We start from the raw sequence: 17,152 nt of genomic DNA, 5'->3' as shown, positions 1-17,152 counted from the left end.
TTAAGGTGTGAGGGGGGCAAGGTTTAGAGGAGATGTACGAGGCAAGTTTTTTTACACAGAGGGTAGTGGGTGCCTGGAATTGGCTGCCGGAGGAGGTGGTGGAAGCAGGGATGATAGCGATGTTTAAGGGGCATCTTGACAAATACATGAATAGGATGGTAATAGAGGGATACGAACCCAGGAAGTGTTAGAAGATTTTAGTTTAGACGGGCAGCATGGTCAGCACGGGCGTGGAGGGCCGAAGGGCCTGTTCCTGTGCTGTACTTTTCTTTGTTCTTTGTACTTTCCCTCATATTGATATTCTTGCAAAGTGCCTGAGGAGTGCAAGGTGCAAAACTTCGCCATGTCTCTTTTTTCAGCAATATTCGAATAAAGAAAGCCAAGGTGCTCCTGGGCATTTTACCAGTGCCAGTAGTTGTGGGAAAATGGCCAATGATTATCCGCCTGCTGTTCTGAAATGTCCTTCTCACTTGCATTAAGGAAGCCCTTGACCTCATTTAACATTCTTTCTTAACTTGCACGAGAATCCGTGCACTAAAATGCTGTACTGCCTTTACCGCTGGTATGTAACCGGAACTGAACTGGTGAAATGCTATTTCTAATTCATTTTTGGGATTTGGGCATCACTAGCATGGCTGCTATTTGTCATGCTGAGAGGCTGATGGGGGAATTGCCTTCTTGAAGATTCTGGAAACCTTTGTAGCCGGCTTTCCTTTCCCACCCCCACCCCCTCCCCCATTGCTGCTTTGATTATTTAGCTTTTTCTGGAGCTGGTAACTTTTTCTGTTAACTGTTTGATATTCCTGATTTTTGTTTTTACAGCATATTCGGGTTCATCCTCCAATACAAAGTACGATCCTGACCAGATTAAAGCTGAAATCGCAAGCCGAAGAGAGGGGGTAAGTGAGGTTCTGAATCTGGCTGTGGGCTGTCACAGACACCTGACCTGGATTAGGCTTGAGCAAGCTGACCTCTTCGGCCGGATTGTTGAAGTTCTATCATTGTATATAATTTTCAAAGCAATATGTTGAGTAAATACTTCAAAGAGACAGGCTGGAATCTCACTTCCTGTTTCACAATATTTAAAGAGTTGAGAAGAATTACAAGTCTCTGAAGTGACATTTTTCTAGCACAGGAGTTACTGGGACTTATGACAAAAGAAATTAGTCCAGAATAATGAGTGGAAATAACAGCAATAAATCAAAACTGAGTTGGCTTTGTAAAGCAAAATGCTGGAGATGTTGGAAATTTGAAATAAAAGAAACAAAATGCTGGAACGGCTCAGTAGGTCAGGCAGCAACTGTGAAGAGAGAAAAAGAGTGAACATTTTACGTCGCTGACCCTTCATCAGAACTTGACGATGAAGGAGATGGAGAACCTTTCAGCACATACAGGGGTAGGGAAAAGGGAGAGTGGACGGAAAAGCAAAAGGGGAAGATCTCTGATCGAGTGGAAGACAGAAATGATTAAATGGGCAAAAGGGAAGTGGCGGCAAGGTGGCCTAGTGGTTATCACTGCTGCCTCACGGTGCTGACGACGCAGGTTCGATCTCGACCCCCGGATCACTGTCCGTGTGGATTTTGCATGTTCTCCCCGTGTTTGCGTGGGTCTCACTCCCACAACACAAAAGATGTGCAGGGTGGTGGATTGGCCATGCTAAATTGCCCCTTAATTGGGGAAAAAAGAATTGGGTACTCCAAATTAATTTTTTTTTTTTAAATGGCAAAAGGGATAAAGGCACAAGGTAGTAGTGGGGGTGGTAATGGGACAAACAGGGGAACAGAAGATGAGTTTGTAAAAGGCAGCCCGCTTCACTTTCTTAAAAATTTTTTTTAGAGTACCCAATTATTGTTTTTTCCAATTAAGGGGCAAATTCCACCTATCCTGCACATCTTTCTGGGTTGTGGGGGTGAGACCCACGCAGACGCGGGGAGAATGTGTAAACTCCACATGGACAGTGACCCGGGGCCGGGATCGAACCTGGGTCCTCACCGCGGTGAGGCAGCAGTGCTGACCACTGCGCCACTCAGCCCGCTTCTAATAGGTTTGTTGGATCCTTTTTCATGAGGTGGACGAGAGTGATGCTGTTAGGTTGCTTTTCTTGAATTTTTTAAGAAAGTTCTTCGCAAATCATTAGTACTGAAATGAGAGGTTATGGAATCGAGGCAGAAGTTTCATTACTGAATAGTAACTCATGTTAATTCTATCTGAGCCAGTGAGCAGTGGATAGAGACAGATTTAAAACTGAGCTTTTTTCATGGCATTAATCACCTAGATGAGACTATTTGCAAGAAAGGTGTGGATGATAAACAAATATGTGTCGACTTGGAGTGATTGCATTCCAAAGAACCGGGAGTTCAGTTCTGGGCACCACAGGTAGAGGTCATGTTGAGCATGCCATGGATGAGAGAACTCCCACTGTGTGGGGGCATGAGGGAAGTTGGGGGCATGAGAAACAGAAAATACGGGAAAGACTCAGCAAGTCTGGCAGCTTCTGTGGAGAGAGAAATGGGATTAATGGGTGGGATTTAACTAAATGGGAACCGGATCTCATTGCGAGTGAGTTTAGTTGCGTGTTTCCTGGCGCTCACAACGCTGAGAAACACAATGCTATAAAACGCCACTGCGTTAGATCGGGGGCCTCAGCTGGGAACACACACAGCCCCGTTTTATGCATTGAGGAGCTCCGCTCGCCGGGACTCCTCAATGTGATCTCTGGAGCCCCAATGTGATCCCTGACCCCCCCCCCCCCCCCCCCCCCCCCAAACACCAATGCACTATGGGTGCATCCCCGGCCTGATCACTACCACGCAAAAAATGCCAGCGTGGCACCTTGACAGCGCCAGAACCCAGGTGGCACTGCCTGGGTGCCCGACTGGTGGTGCCCGAGTGGCCCCCTGTCCAGAGGGTATGCACTTGGGGGGCATCTGATCCCATGGGAATCCCCATGAGTGCCTTCCATCTGGTCTCCATTTGAACGCCGCTTGCCCGAAGTCTCCGAGGCGAAGGGTATCCGGGAATCTGCACTAGTGAGACTAGTTGTCTCGCTGTAATATGCAGCTTAACCTAAAAGTGAATCTACCCACAATGGGCGGCATTCACATTGCAATGTCTCGCGAGACTACGTTAGATCTCGTGAGGCGTTGCGAGCCAGGAGATCCCGGGGGTGGGATCTCCCAGCTTCTCGCTTCTACGACCACGCTGTGCCGCTGCGCACTACTTTTCGGGTGCAGCGGGCCGTTTGATCGCGGCCAATGTTTCGAGTCCCTATGGCTCTTCAGAGGGAACTTGGTATTGCTGTCCTTGGAGTAGAGAAGGTTAAGAGGAAGTTTCATACAGACGATCGGAAATATGAAATGTCCTAATAGGGTGGAGATGGAGAAATGATCCCCACCCGCAGGGTGGTTAGTAACCAAGGGACAGTTTTAAGAAAAGTCATGAAAGAATCAATGGTGTGATGAGGATTTGTTTTTTTTAACAAATCTGGTTATGATGATCTGGAATCCATAGCTTGAAAGGATTGGGGAAGCAGATTTATTAGTAACTTTTGAAAGGGAATTGGATAAATACTTGAGGAAGAATTTGCGGGACTAAACAAAACTATGGGCTTTATAAGATAGTTCGTTCAAAGAGCCAACACAAGTATGGTGGGCCAAATGGCTTTGTTCTGCACGCCCTGAATTCAAAGAAATAAAATGTATCATAGAAGAGAATGGGGTGAAAGATTTAACGAAATGCTGAAACGTTCATGGAGTGCAGACTAATTCCAAATCTAACCTTGTTGCATTATGAAATGAGGCTTCACGGGTTGGTCCAGGAGATTCGAAGGTCACCGTGGAATTGATACAAAATTCGTTAAGGAACAGAAAGCAGAGGTCGAAGTGAAGAATTATTTTTCAAACGTGTGGGAATTATATGATGGTTTTTCTCAGGGATTGTTTCGGGATCAGTGCACTTTTTGATATTTCTATTGACTCAACTTCGATACGTCATAGAATTTACAGTGCAGAAGGAGGCCCAATCAACCCATCGAGTCTGCACTGGCCCTTGGAAAGAGCATCCCACCCACGCCTCCACCCTATCCCCATAACCCAGTAACCCCACCTAACCTTTTTGGACAGTAATGGCAATTTAGAATGGCCAATCCATCTAACCTACACATCTTTGGACTGTGGAAGGAAATCGGAGCTCCCGGAGGAAACATACGCAGACACAGGGAGAACGTGCAGACTCCACACAGACAGTGACCCAAGCCGAGAATCGAACCTGGGATCTTGGACAATTTCAAAGTTTGAAGATGATACAAAACTAGGACTGTTATAGAATCATCATGGAATTTACAGTGCAGAAGGAGACCAGGTGGCCCAACGAGTCTGCAGCGACCCTTGGAAAGAGCACCCCACTTAAGCCGACATCCAACCTATCCCAGTAACCCCACCTAATCCTTTTGGACACTCAGGGCAATTTGGCATGGCCAATCCACCTAACCTGCACATCTTTGGACTGTGGGAGGAAACCAGAGCACCCGGAGGAAACCCTTGCAGACACGGGGAGAACGTGCACGGTAGCACAAGTGATTAGCACTGTGGCTTCACAGCGCCAGGGTCCCAGGTTCGATTCCCCGCTGGGTCACTGTCTGTGCGGAGTTTACACGTTCTCCCCGTGTCCGCGTGGGTTTCCTCCGGGTGCTCCGGTTTCCTCCCACAGTCCAAAGACGTGCAGGTTAGGTGGATTGGCCATGCTAAATTACCCGTAGTGTCCATAAGGGTTGGGTTGGGAGGGGTTATTGGGTTGCGGGGATAAGGTGGAAGTGAGGGATTAATGTGGGTCGGTGCAGACTCGATGGGCCGAATGGCCTCCTTCTGCACTGTATGTTCTATGTAATCTATGTGCAGACTCCACACGGACAGTGACCCAAACCGGGAATCGAACCTGGGACCCTGGAGCTGTGAAGCAACTGTGCTATCCACAGTGCTACCGTGCTGCCCATAAACAATGATAAGGATAATGACAGCCTTGGAGAGGATGCGGATAGGTTGCTGAAACGATCATTCCAAGTGGCTGATGAAATTCAGTGGGATGAGCTGATGCAGTTTGTGAGAAGAATGAGGAGAAGCAACACAAACTAAATCGTACAATTTGAAAAAGGCGCAGGAACTGAGAGACCTGGGATTTATTTGCATAAATCTTTGAACGTGACAGGATAAGTTGGGAAGACTTGTTGCAGAAAAAAAGCTTATGTGATCCTTGGATTTATAAACAGAGGCTTAGAATCCAAAAGTGTTATCCTGAACCTTTATTAAATCAGTGGTTTAGCTCCAGTTAGATTATTGTGTCCAATTCAGGAAGGTTGTCAGGGCCTCCGAGAGGGTAAACAAGCGAGAGAGTTACCGATACATTATCAAGGGATAGTTAACTTCGAGAGACTAAAGAATGTGGCCTTGTTCTCCTTCAAGCAGCTAAGGTTAAAAGGAGATTTGTCAGGTATTCAAAATCATCAATGATTTTGATGGAGTAAATGAGGAGAAACTGCAGCAGAGTTGGTAACCAGAGGACCCAGATTTAAGGTGATTGGCAAAAGAATCAGAGCAAAGATGGGTTGAAATATTTCAATACTGTGAATTGTTGTGATCTGGAAGCCCGAAAGTGTGGTGGCAGCAGATTGAATAATCATTTTTAAAAAGGGAGTTGGAGAAATACTTGAAGGGATAAGAAATTGCAGGGTTGTGGGGAGAGGGCAGGCGAGTTAATTTTTCAGTGGCTTTGCACAGGCACAGTGCACTGAAAGGCCCTCCTTCTGTCTTGTCATTCTATAAATCTACCAATCCCATGCCTCCAGTGATGGGATTTCTGAGATTGGCACTGAGGGAATAAAAATTCTCGTTTTCGCAATCCAGGGTTGCCTGAAAAGGAATCATTTTGTTAAACTTTAACGGCAATATTCTGCACAGCAGCTCAAGTTCAAGCAAGCACAATTCCAAATTCAGTGCTCCAGCTCGAGCAGCTTGTCTCGAATTGGGTGGCTAATTAATATATTGTAAGATACTGGTCTGGATTCCGGTCGCCGACTCGAAATTGCGCTCGGTGACGGGCCGGAGAATCCAAATTCCCGACAGAATCATGGGGCGGGGCCGCTTCCGCGATGCCCCGCCCCCTCCAAAGCGGTGTACTCTGAGTATGCCACACCACATATCCAATGGCCTGAGGCCCGCCCCCCCCCGATGCTCCACCCCCAACTGGCCATGTTCCCGACGGCGTGGGTCGCATGTGGTCTCACCCGTCGGGAACTCAGCGTGGCGGCTGCGGACTCAGTCCAGCGCCGCCACAGTCACAGGAGGGCCGATCAATGGGTAGGGGGGGGACATTATTTGGGGGCTAGGGGCACTGTGGTGGGGTGATCCGTGGTGCGCGAGCCGGCTGAATGGGGGGGGACTATTTCACGGGCCGGGTCCACGAGTGGCATCCGCCATGAAGCACGCGCGGCCGCTGCAGGCCGCCGCCGTGCGCATGTGCGGCCACGGACCCGGCAATTCTCCAGGCTGTATTGGCAGCTAGAGCTGGATACTCAGCCTTCCTGCTAGCCCTCAGCAAAACGGGGAATCGGTGGCCGTTTTGCAGCACTTTTCCTGCCCGTTCTCACGCCGCCCCGGGGACATAGTCTCCAAATTGGAGAATCCAGCCCACTGTCTCTGAATTATACTCAGAATTATACTTGGGTCCTGGGGAATTTCTCACCAGTTTAACCCACACTTAGGGCGTGATTCTCCGGCCTTGTTGCACTCTCGCTGAAGCGAAACAAGGCCGGTGAATAGAGGGAGAGGTCAAAAACGAGAACCATGCCAGACAGCTCGAGACGAAACCAGCCCACTCCTGTAGCTGAAATCGGGACCTCGCCGTAGCGTGGCGAGAAACCAATTATCACCACTTAAACCTTATTTCCATACAATTAATGAGAGCCACCCCTTATCCAACGGCCTCCTGTCATTCAGCAGCCTCTCCAGCAAGTGGTCACGCTGATACTGATTTGTACTCCTTTTGAAAAACGTGAACCTGGCGGAAGGGCTTCAATGGGGAGCCGAGGAGGTGAGTAGCCATCTTTGCTAACAGGCAAAGAGCCCGGGGACGCTGGATTTGTTGCCCCAGTGCTCGGTGGGGGAACCCTGACTGGGGGATCCTCTGCAGGGATGGCTGCTGTGGGAAGGGGAGGAAGGGGGGGGGGGGGGGGCATATCCGGGGGGCAACCACACATGGCACACCATGACAACCCCTGGATCGCCTGTTCCTGATTCCTGGGGCAACCCTTGCCCCTGCCTGTATGCCCCACTGACCACCCATAACCCCCATGACTGCTGAGGCCTCTGGCCATGCGGCTGAAGGCTATTGCTAATAGGGAATTGGCAATTGTGGCTAAGTGAGCATTTCACACAACCCAAGTGGATCCCCGTTGGTGGGCGGGCCAAGTATCATGTGGGAGTCATTGCCAGTAACGCAATCACCCCATGATGCCTGGACACTACGCCTGAACACTGCCGGAGGCGACACCACACACGCACCAGCCAACATCCGAACACCCAGGGGATGAGACACAGCTCTGGGGACATGTCCATGGCTGGAGGATGGGTAGGTGCCACGGGGAGGGGGAGCTACCTGGGGACATGGGCCAAGGGTTTGGAGGCTGGTCTGCATTGCGGAAGAAAGTGACTCCGAGGCATCATACTAGTTGTGCACAAAGGTGTTTATTGTGTTTTTTTAAATTCCCCACCCTCCTGATGGTGTTGTCCACTCCCCCATGCCTTCCCCCCCCCCCCCCCCCCCCCCCCACTCGTCCGGTGGCCTCAGTAATCTTCAATGAGCTTGGCCCTCCTAGCTCTATCACTATGTCTAGGTGTGTCCCATGGGCATTGTCACCCCTACACACTTGGGCACTACCCCTATTCCCCCTTACAGACCCCCCTCCTCCAGGACCCCCACCCCTCACGCCCTCCTCCAGGACCCCCACCTCTCACCCCTTCAACCAGAGGGCCCTATTTAATCTGCCCTGCACCTCCCCCACCTTTTAAATCCCCCCTCCACCATCCTTTCATAGGCATAGCCCCTTTCGGCCCCTGATCCTTGGCGGTCCCACCCTGGCACCTGGCATTCTTTCACTGCCAACCTGGCACCGTGGAGGTGCTCCTGTTAGCTTGGCAGTGCCACCCAGGCACCTTTGCAGTGTCAGGGCTGCAGTGCCAAGGTGCCAGCTGGGCAGTGCCAAGGTGTCTGCATTCCACGGGGAGGGCCAGGGGGTCACCCTGCACTATTCCTGACCACCCAGGGGCCTCCGATGGCCTGGGAGACCATCACGTTTGTGTGGACCAGTGCTGAACGCCGTCTGGCTGCGGTCTCGCTGGGGAGGCTGGTAGATCCCTGGACGCTAGTAGATCCCGCGTACGCTTGCCTAAGTAGGTTTAAACCCTACTTAGGCGTGCCCCGTTTGGTCATGCCCCTTTTGGGCGGAATTCCGATTCCGACATCTCACACAACTTGAGTATATCCCGCGAGGCATAAAAGCTGCTGGGAAGTCTGCAGGAAGCGTTTCCCGGGATCTATCGGCAGTGTTGCTTTCTCACTTTCTCACTCACTTTAACTGCCTTCTCCTCAGCATCTTTCCCCTGCACTCCCGATTATTTTCTACCAGCAATATTTTGTATTTCTTGTGTATGGCATTATTTGAACAATGACTTTGGAAAAGTGATGTTACCCACAAGGAAGAATCAGATTCTGCAAAGATCCACATGCCAATACCATATTAATCACATTGTTAAGGTTTAATGGCAATCACATTGTTAAAACAGGTGTTGGGTATTTGGACATCTATAAATGGGGATTGGTGGGTTGGAATAGTGTTAACTGGGAACTAAGTCAGTAAACAACCCCCTCAAAAAAAAAAAAAAAAGCTGCTGTGCCTTAGTTTTAACTTCATCAACTGGTGTGGATCCAGTTAACAGCACACTCTGTGCCAAAATGGCGCACGGTAGCATAGTGGTTAGCACAGTTGCTTCACAGCTCCAGGGTCCCAGGTTCGATTCCCGGCTTGGGTCACTGTCTGTGCGGAGTCTGCACGTTCTCCTCATGTCTGCGTGGGTTTCCTCCTGGTGCTCCGGTTTCCTCCCACAGTCCAAAGATGTGCAGGTTAGGTGGATTGGCTATGCTAAATTGCCCTTAGTGTCCAAAAAAGGTTAGGTGGGGTTACTGGGTTAGGTTGGAAGTGTGGACTTAAGTGGGGTGTTCTTTCCAAGTGCAGACTGAATGGGCCGAATGGCCTCCTTCTGCACTATAAATTCTATGAGATTCTGTACCTTCTATGAGAAAAGAAACAATGCCTACTGTTTGTAATATTAACTGATTGTTGGCAGTGAATTGGCCAGGTGCCAGTGGCTGTACTATTTTGCCACTCCCAGTCTTTAACTTGAAGTCTGCTGACCTCTGTATTTATGGAATTAGGATCAAATAGAAGCATTTAAAAAGATGGATTTCACTGAGTCCCAATGCCTAACTTTACTTCTTAAATGAAGGCAATGGAGGTGTTTTGCTGCTTGATTTTAGCTGTTATGAGAAAGGAATCAAAACTACGTTGATGCACTAAATCACACTAAATGTGACTAAATGCCAGGCAATCCACTGGAACAATTAGCACAATACTCCCGTCAGTCTGATGGATTATGTTTAATTCCGATAATCTGAATTAAAATGTCTAGTTACTATTAGATACTTGGACCTGACTGCATTTATTGGAAGTGACTTGCTTTATTACCAGGTTTCCAGATTGAAAAGGGAGTTAGCACAGATGAAAGAGGAGTTGCAGTACAAAGAAAAAGGCGTAGAGACACTACAAGAGTAAGTATAATATTGATTTGTAAAAATTATATTTTGAGATATGTATTTTCTCATTTCCAAACTGAGCATTTTTTAATTGTATGTTGTGTTTAAGCAATTTTGGTCTTGTGTGAGTGAATAAAGAATATTTTTTTTTTAAATTTATTTTTTACTGGATGTGGGCATTGCTGGTTTGGCCAACATTTATTGCCCATCTTTAGTTGCCCTTCAGAAGGTGGTGGTGAGCTGCCTTCTTGAACCGCTTGTCCATATCGAAGCGATCATCATAACATGAAAAAAAGCATTTAATATTTACATCGGTTTGTATATTTAGGTACAAATTAAGAATATTTGACAGAACTTTAAGCATAAATTGTCTAACCTTTTTTTGTCAATGTGCTGGCTTTCTCATCTTGTGATATGGGACGAGATTCTCCGGTCCCCCAGCCATGTGTTTACCGGCGGCATGCTGTTCACTAGCAGCGCGATTCTCTCTTTCCGCCACTTGGCAATGGGATGCCCCATTGAACTGACCCCACGCCACCAGGAAACTCGCGGGCGGGAGTGTGCTGCCAGTGGGATAAGAGAATCCCAATGGCCGGAGAATTCCGGCCATGATCGTCTTTGCGAGTTTCCAACACTGTGAGTATTACAGTACTGGATATACCAGTACTCAATCAATAACTTCAGGAATAGGCAGTAGTGATTATGCTGAAGATTTGTGGAAGTGATTAGTTACCTGCTTTCTGGAAATCACTATTTATAATGATTTATAATAGCTGAGCACAACTTCCAGGAAACTATGGTGAACATCAAAATAAAATATAATTTCTCTTTACCCTTGGATGGGATTTGATTTAAAGTGCTGTCTATCGTATGTTTTCTGCATGTCGATTTGCCATTTCACTGCTGTAAAAATGTCTTGTATGGTTACAGCTAAATATTTCCTCCAGACCATCAATGGAATTTCAAACTGGCCATTCTGAAGTTATTTAAATCAGTCTTAATTTTTCTTCAGTGTGAGGAAAGTTGCAGATGTTAATTTTAATAGTTTTCCAAAACATCTCTCATTTTCATTAAAACGGGAATGTAAGAGCAGAAACAGGAATATATTTCTATTACTGAGACCCTGGGATAAAAATTTGATCATGCCGGCCTGCCTGTAGGCCTGAGGCTTAATTGAAGTTGCTCTACAGGAAGAATAGTTTGAAATAATCCACGAGTGGGGCAGGCCAAGTGCTTGACCTGCTCATGCCCATTAAATAGTTGTGAAAAGGGGTCCTTCAACCGGCATTGGGTCCTTTGCATGGGAGTATTGACTGCCTCATGCCTGATTTAGGCAGGTGCCTGTTTTATTTTGGGGTCTGTTTGAGATGACAAAAAATAGACCTGTCAAATGTTCACCATACGATGAACCCCTGTGCAAATTGAGGATACGATGTATAAATTGATGGGCTTTGCTTCTCCTTTGCACAGAGAAAACGGGCACAGTAAGAAGTTGGCACGGTAGCATAGTAATTAGCACAGTTGCGTCACAGCTCCAGGGTCCAAGGTTCGATTCCCGGCTTGGGTGTCTTTGCGGAATCTGCACGTTCTCCCCGTGTATGCTTGGTTTCCTCCGGTGCTCCAGTTTCTTCCCACAGTCCAAAGATGTGCAGGTTAGGTGGATTGGCCATGCAGACTTGATGGGCCGAATGGCCTCCTTCTGCACTGCAAATTCTGTGAAGTCTTATAAAAATGCTGCGACAGCTAGTGATTCGAAACAAACCTGTTGGACTTTAACCTGGTAAACCCAAAAACTATTGGCAGGAAACAGGAGGTGAAATATATAGACCAATAAATGGGGTGTGTGCCAACTGTAAAACCTTGATATAGATCATAGAATGTACAGTGCAGAAGGAGGCCATTCGGCCCATCGAGTCTGCACCGGTTCTTAGGAGAGAGCACCGGACTTAAGCCCACACCTCCACCGTATCCCAGTAACCCCACATAACCTTTTTGGACACTGAGGGCAATTTATCGCCAATCCACCGAACGTGCACACCTTTGGACTGTGGGAGGAAACCGGAGCACCCGGAGGAAACCCACGCACAGACGGGAGAATGTGCAGACTCCACACAGATAGTGATCCAAGCCGGGAATCGAACCTGGGACCCTGGAGCTGTGAAGCAACTGTGCTAACCATTGTGCTATCATGTTGCCCTTTGGGGCTTTGCAGATCAGAAGAAAGGCCAATTCCACCTTTGATTTTGTATCTAACGGCTGGAAATGCAAAAGCAAGAAGGCAATATTAGTTTTGCAGAAGCTTTCTTCTCGTAATGTAAGATGCAATTGTAAAAGTTATCAAATCTCCAACGGCAGAGTGGGATAGGGTATATACAGTTCTTAAGAAAGGGGAGGATTTTCTATTGTGTTCTGTGCAGATTTAGTCAAGGTATTGCTACTTTTACATGGAATGAAACACGACTTGGATTGGTTTTGGTAGCAAGCCAATGGGTGCCCTATAGGTAGGGAAGCACTTGGGGCAGCACAGTATAATTAGGTTCAGTGCAAGAGTAGAAGAGGGCAGCAATAATTTGAGGACAAGGAATAGCAGTAGTGAGAGAGAAGGGAACTCCAAATTAAATGGAAGAGATAATTGGCAGTTATCTCTATAGATCAGCCGTGTGAAGTAGTTAACAAGGAGATAATATTGCTACAAATAAGTGTGTCAAGCACTAGGCTTCTATGAACGAATAGGGAGATTAGACTAAATTTGATAGTTTATTTAATGCAGAAAAAATCAAGGAAAAGACCGGAATATCACATTCAAAAGGGAAGTGTGAGAGAAAATGAACAAGAAGCATAAAGCGTTGTATTGATCTTGTTTGTGTATAATGAAAAATTTTGTCTGAATAAAAATATTTTTAAAAAAGGAAGCATAAAACATCACGTAAAAGTTTCCATGTGGTGGTGTGTTAGTCGTAAGCATAATCAAGTAAGGATAAGGATGTGGAAGGTGAGCATTTAGTGGAGTGAAGTAATGCTACAAGTACGAGATGAGTAGTTGGCATTGGTATTCGCAGGAAAGGTGATATTTTAATGGGAGAATCTCCAATATAAAACAAGGGGAGATGGACCTAAAGAGCCTATTCAAACTTCCAAATAGACAAATGACCAAGAGTTAGTGACTTACATCCAGAACTAACAGGGAAGAAGGAATATGAATACTTAACTATAATTTCCGAAACCCTCTGAATAGGAAATGTGTCCAAGAGAACTGGAAGATGGCAAATGTGATCCTACGTTACAAGAAAGACACTGGATGAGAAAGGGAATTATTGGCCAGCAGACTTACCTTAGTATTTAAGCGACCATTCTGTCATAAGAAATGAAGTTACTAAGCACTTCCTTTAAGGAACTTACTTTAATCAGGATTGGGCCGTACAGATTCTGAAGGGATCTCAAGCTTGACCAACCTTATAAAACCATTGAAATATAAAGCCGTTGTGGATTTTCAAAAGCATTTCCTACAGCAGCACGCAAGAGAGTTGTGGTTCAAATAATGTCACGCAAAATTTAAGGGATTGTGGATGGGGAGTCAGAAAGCAGAGAGAAGGTAAAAGAAAGTTTGTTGGCGTAGGGTGGTGCAGTGTGAGGTGTTCCACAGGAACCCGTGCTGGTGTCAGTTCAATATTTTGTGTAAACTGTGCACATTTTGGAATGAATATAACCATATACAAATTTGCTAAGAAGGGGGATCACATGATGTAAACGCGGGAGTGGTTATGTTTTCGCGAGTTCTGGCTCTACTTGTCTTTTAATCCTTTTTATATCTTCTTGCACAACGCATAATTATTTGAACCTGGTGTGTATGTCCTATACTATGGGGGTGATTCTCCGAGACCCTCGCCGGGCCAGAGAATCGCCGCAACTGCGCCACGACTCCCCAACGCCGGCATGCGATTCTCCGAGGTGCGGAGAATCGGCGTCATTTGCGGTGGCGCGTTTGGCGTGGCGCCAGCCGCTTGAATCGGCGGGGCTGCCAACTCTCCGGACCGGATGGGCCAAGCGGCCGCGCCGATACGACAGAGTCCCGCCAGCGCCGTTTACCCCGGTCGCTGCCGGCGGGAACTGTGCGGGAACGGTCGGGGGGGCGGGGGGGGGGGACCTGTGGTGGGGGGGGGGGGGGGGGGGGGGCTCCGATGGGATCTGGCCAGCGATCGGGACCCAGCGATCGGCGGGCCGGCCTCTCTCTCTCCCCCCACCCCCCGGGCCTACTTTCTGGCGCGGCGCCCATTTGACGCCGCGAAAGGAGGCTGCAGCGGGGTGCTGGCCCCCTGTGGGGGCCAGAATCGCGATGGCGTTCACAACGGCGCAAAGACTTGGGCTTCATATTGGAGAATCGCCCCCTATGTTCCTGGAAGATCCTGGCTAAATGTTGGCGATGGGGAGCTGAGTTAAGTCAAGAAAATTTTTGTTTGATTGAAGCAGTTGCAGATGGTCATATTGGGGCAAGTTCACAATGGCAGTTTTGCTCGTCATGGGCCTACACTTCAGCGATGCTAATGATGGCTGCCATTGTGAGTGAAATTGTGGACGACAGTCCCAACTCCCCGGCACAGATTATTGGTGCTCACATTGATGAACTGCGAGGTATCCTAAAGTGAATGGATGAAATGCAGAAGGGAATCCTGTCAGTCTTGGTGATATATGAGCACAGAGACATTTGCCATCTGTTATACTTGAAGTTACTTCAGTCATTGGAAATCCTCCTGCATGGTATGTCGAACATCCTGGTTTATTCAGTGAGATGGGGGCTGGACTCTGTACGCCCAGTCTCCCGAGGGGAGCTACGAATGAATTCCCCGCCAAATTTGTGAATGGGTTGCCATGCTTTCATAATCTTGATTTTGAAGTTTCGAGTTTGATGGAGCACATTGTATCCAGTCTTCATGGCCTGGGGTCGATCGAGGATTCCGACCAGAAGCCTTAGGTTGTCTTGTCTTCTGTATTTGTCGAGAAGGACTGGAGGTGGCCAGGCACGACTGTTCTTCACCACCCACCAGGGCCTAGGTTTCTTCATACCCGGGATATCTGGGACTACAATATGGTGGAGGTGCAGAGTATTCAGAGAAACTCTGGATGGATCCTGGATGTTGCTCGATGATCCTGTCATGGCCTTGGCCTTTCCAAGCTCTGTGGGTGTTTATTTTATCCTGCAGTTCATCAATAATTCTGAATTTGTCCCATTGTGTTATTACACCGTGTCAGGATCAAATGTATGATATATGAGCACCGAGACATCTGTCGTCTGTTATACTTGTGAAGTTACTTCATTTTCCTTTGTGTTTGTTGTTCTTCATGTATCTTGCTGTCTTTATCTTGTTGTAGTTGTTCCGTATTCTGCAAATACCTAAACCCATTCCCTGCTGGCAATTCAAATTTATCCTCCAAGGCTTCCAAGCTGGGAAAGCTCCCGTCCATAAATAGATCCCCCACCCTTCTAATTCCTGCCCTTTGCCATCTCCGGAACCCACCATCCAGCCTACCCCGATGCAAACCGGTGATTATTGTAAATCGGGGTCCAAACCAATGCTCCCTCCACTCTCTTATAACTCCTCCACTTCCCCCAGATTCTCAGAGCTGCCACCACCACCGGACTTGTGGAGTGTCGGGCCGGCGAGAATGGAAGAGGTGCCGTTATCAGTGCTCCAAAACTTGTGTCTTTACATGACGCCGCCTCCATCTGCTCCCACACCGACCCTTCCCCCACTACCTACTTCCTAATCATGGCTATGTTAGCTGCCCAGTGGCAATTGCAAAAGTTCGGCAGTGCCAACCCACCCTCCCACGACTGCGCTCCAGCAACACTTTCTTCACTTGCGGCGTTTTACCCTCCCACACAAAGCCCGCAACACTTTGACATTCTTAATGACACATCTGGCTGTAGAATTCGACAGCTGTGCTATCTTCGGAAAGTTAGCAAAACTGTCTATGACCAGAAGGTACTCCTTTCCATTCAAGTGGAAGAGATCCATGCCAAACTTCTGCCATGGAGTTGTGACTATCTCGCCCATCTGCAACTGTTCCTTGCTCTGCCGTTGCTGAAATTCTTGGCAGATTTCTCAGTTATCCATTATCATTGCAATGTCATGGTTTACCCCTGGCCAATAAATTGTCTCCCTGGCTCTACACATGAACTTTTCCATCCCCAAGTGCCCTTCACAGAGCTTCATGAGGATCATTGTCCGTAGTGACTGTGGAATCACAATCCGTTGATTCCGCAGCAAAAATCCATTCACATCACTTAACTCTGCTCGCGCATTGTAAAAACTTGAGCAGGATCCTTTGGGCCATCCTTCATGGTTTCTTCTTTAATTATTTTTGACTTGTTGTCAGATACTGGCAGAGATTCAGTTACAAGGTTTACATGGACCTGCACGTACTCATCCAACTGAAGTGTTTTCTCATTGCCGGATGCTCTACGTAGTGTATCAGCAACATTGAGATGCTTTCCCGGTGTATAAATCAGCTCAAAGTCATACTGTTGCAACTTCATGAACTTTTGCTGAATCCCCGGGGACATCTTGTTAAGTTTTTTTTTAATGATAGCGACCAGTGGCCTGTTGTCAGTCTCCACTACAAACGTAGAAAGATCATACACATAATCATGGAACTTTGCTAACCCATTTATCAGTTCGAGGCATTCCTTTTCAATTTGTGCATATCTACGTTCAGTGTCAGACATTGATCTGGATGCATATGCTACTGGAAATTAGTTTCCTTCCAGATCCTGTTATAGGACTGCTCCCAAACCATCCTTTGATGCGTCCGTCGAGATTTTCGTATGCTTTGCTGGGTCGAAAAAAGTCAGGACTGGCGTTGTTGTCCATGAAACTTACAATGCCTGCCATTCTTGTTCATGGCTGCTGGACCACTGGAATGTTGCGTCTTTCTTTCTAGTCTCCCTAAGATGTGCAGTTTTAGCTGCAAGATTGAGAATGGATTTGCCCACAAAATTAATCATCCCTAGCATTCTTAATATGCCTTTTTTTTATCAGTGAGACGCGGCATCTGCAGAATTGCTCTTATTTTGTCTTGATCAGGCTGAACGATTTGTGCGGAGAGCTTGTCTCTAAGGAAGGTGATGCTGTGCACACCGATTTGACATTTTGCCCTGTTCAACTTCAGACCGTTCTACTTGATACTCTTTAGGACCCTGAGAAACCATCTATTGTTCTTCCCGTATTGATTATGTCATCCACATAAACTCAGATTCCTGGAATCCTTTCAATTATGTGCTCCATGGCACGAT

General features: G+C 47.3%; 1 protein-coding gene across 2 annotated transcripts in view; it reads left to right on the top strand.

Moving 5' to 3' along the window:
- wwc3 (WWC family member 3) overlaps nt 1-17,152 on the top strand; it is a 298,570-nt gene that overhangs the window by 170,247 nt on the left and 111,171 nt on the right. For both annotated transcript variants that reach the window (XM_072514193.1, XM_072514194.1), the window contains 2 exons: nt 823-899; nt 9,797-9,876. In XM_072514193.1, the coding sequence (XP_072370294.1) occupies nt 823-899; nt 9,797-9,876 (157 nt within the window). The remainder of the gene's footprint in view (nt 1-822; nt 900-9,796; nt 9,877-17,152) is intronic.

Source organism: Scyliorhinus torazame, chromosome 8 (assembly GCF_047496885.1).
Source record: "Scyliorhinus torazame isolate Kashiwa2021f chromosome 8, sScyTor2.1, whole genome shotgun sequence".
Taxonomy (NCBI): Eukaryota; Metazoa; Chordata; class Chondrichthyes; order Carcharhiniformes; family Scyliorhinidae; genus Scyliorhinus; species Scyliorhinus torazame.
The sequence above is the reverse complement of the archived record's forward strand: the minus strand, read 5'-3'. Positions and strand labels throughout refer to the sequence as shown.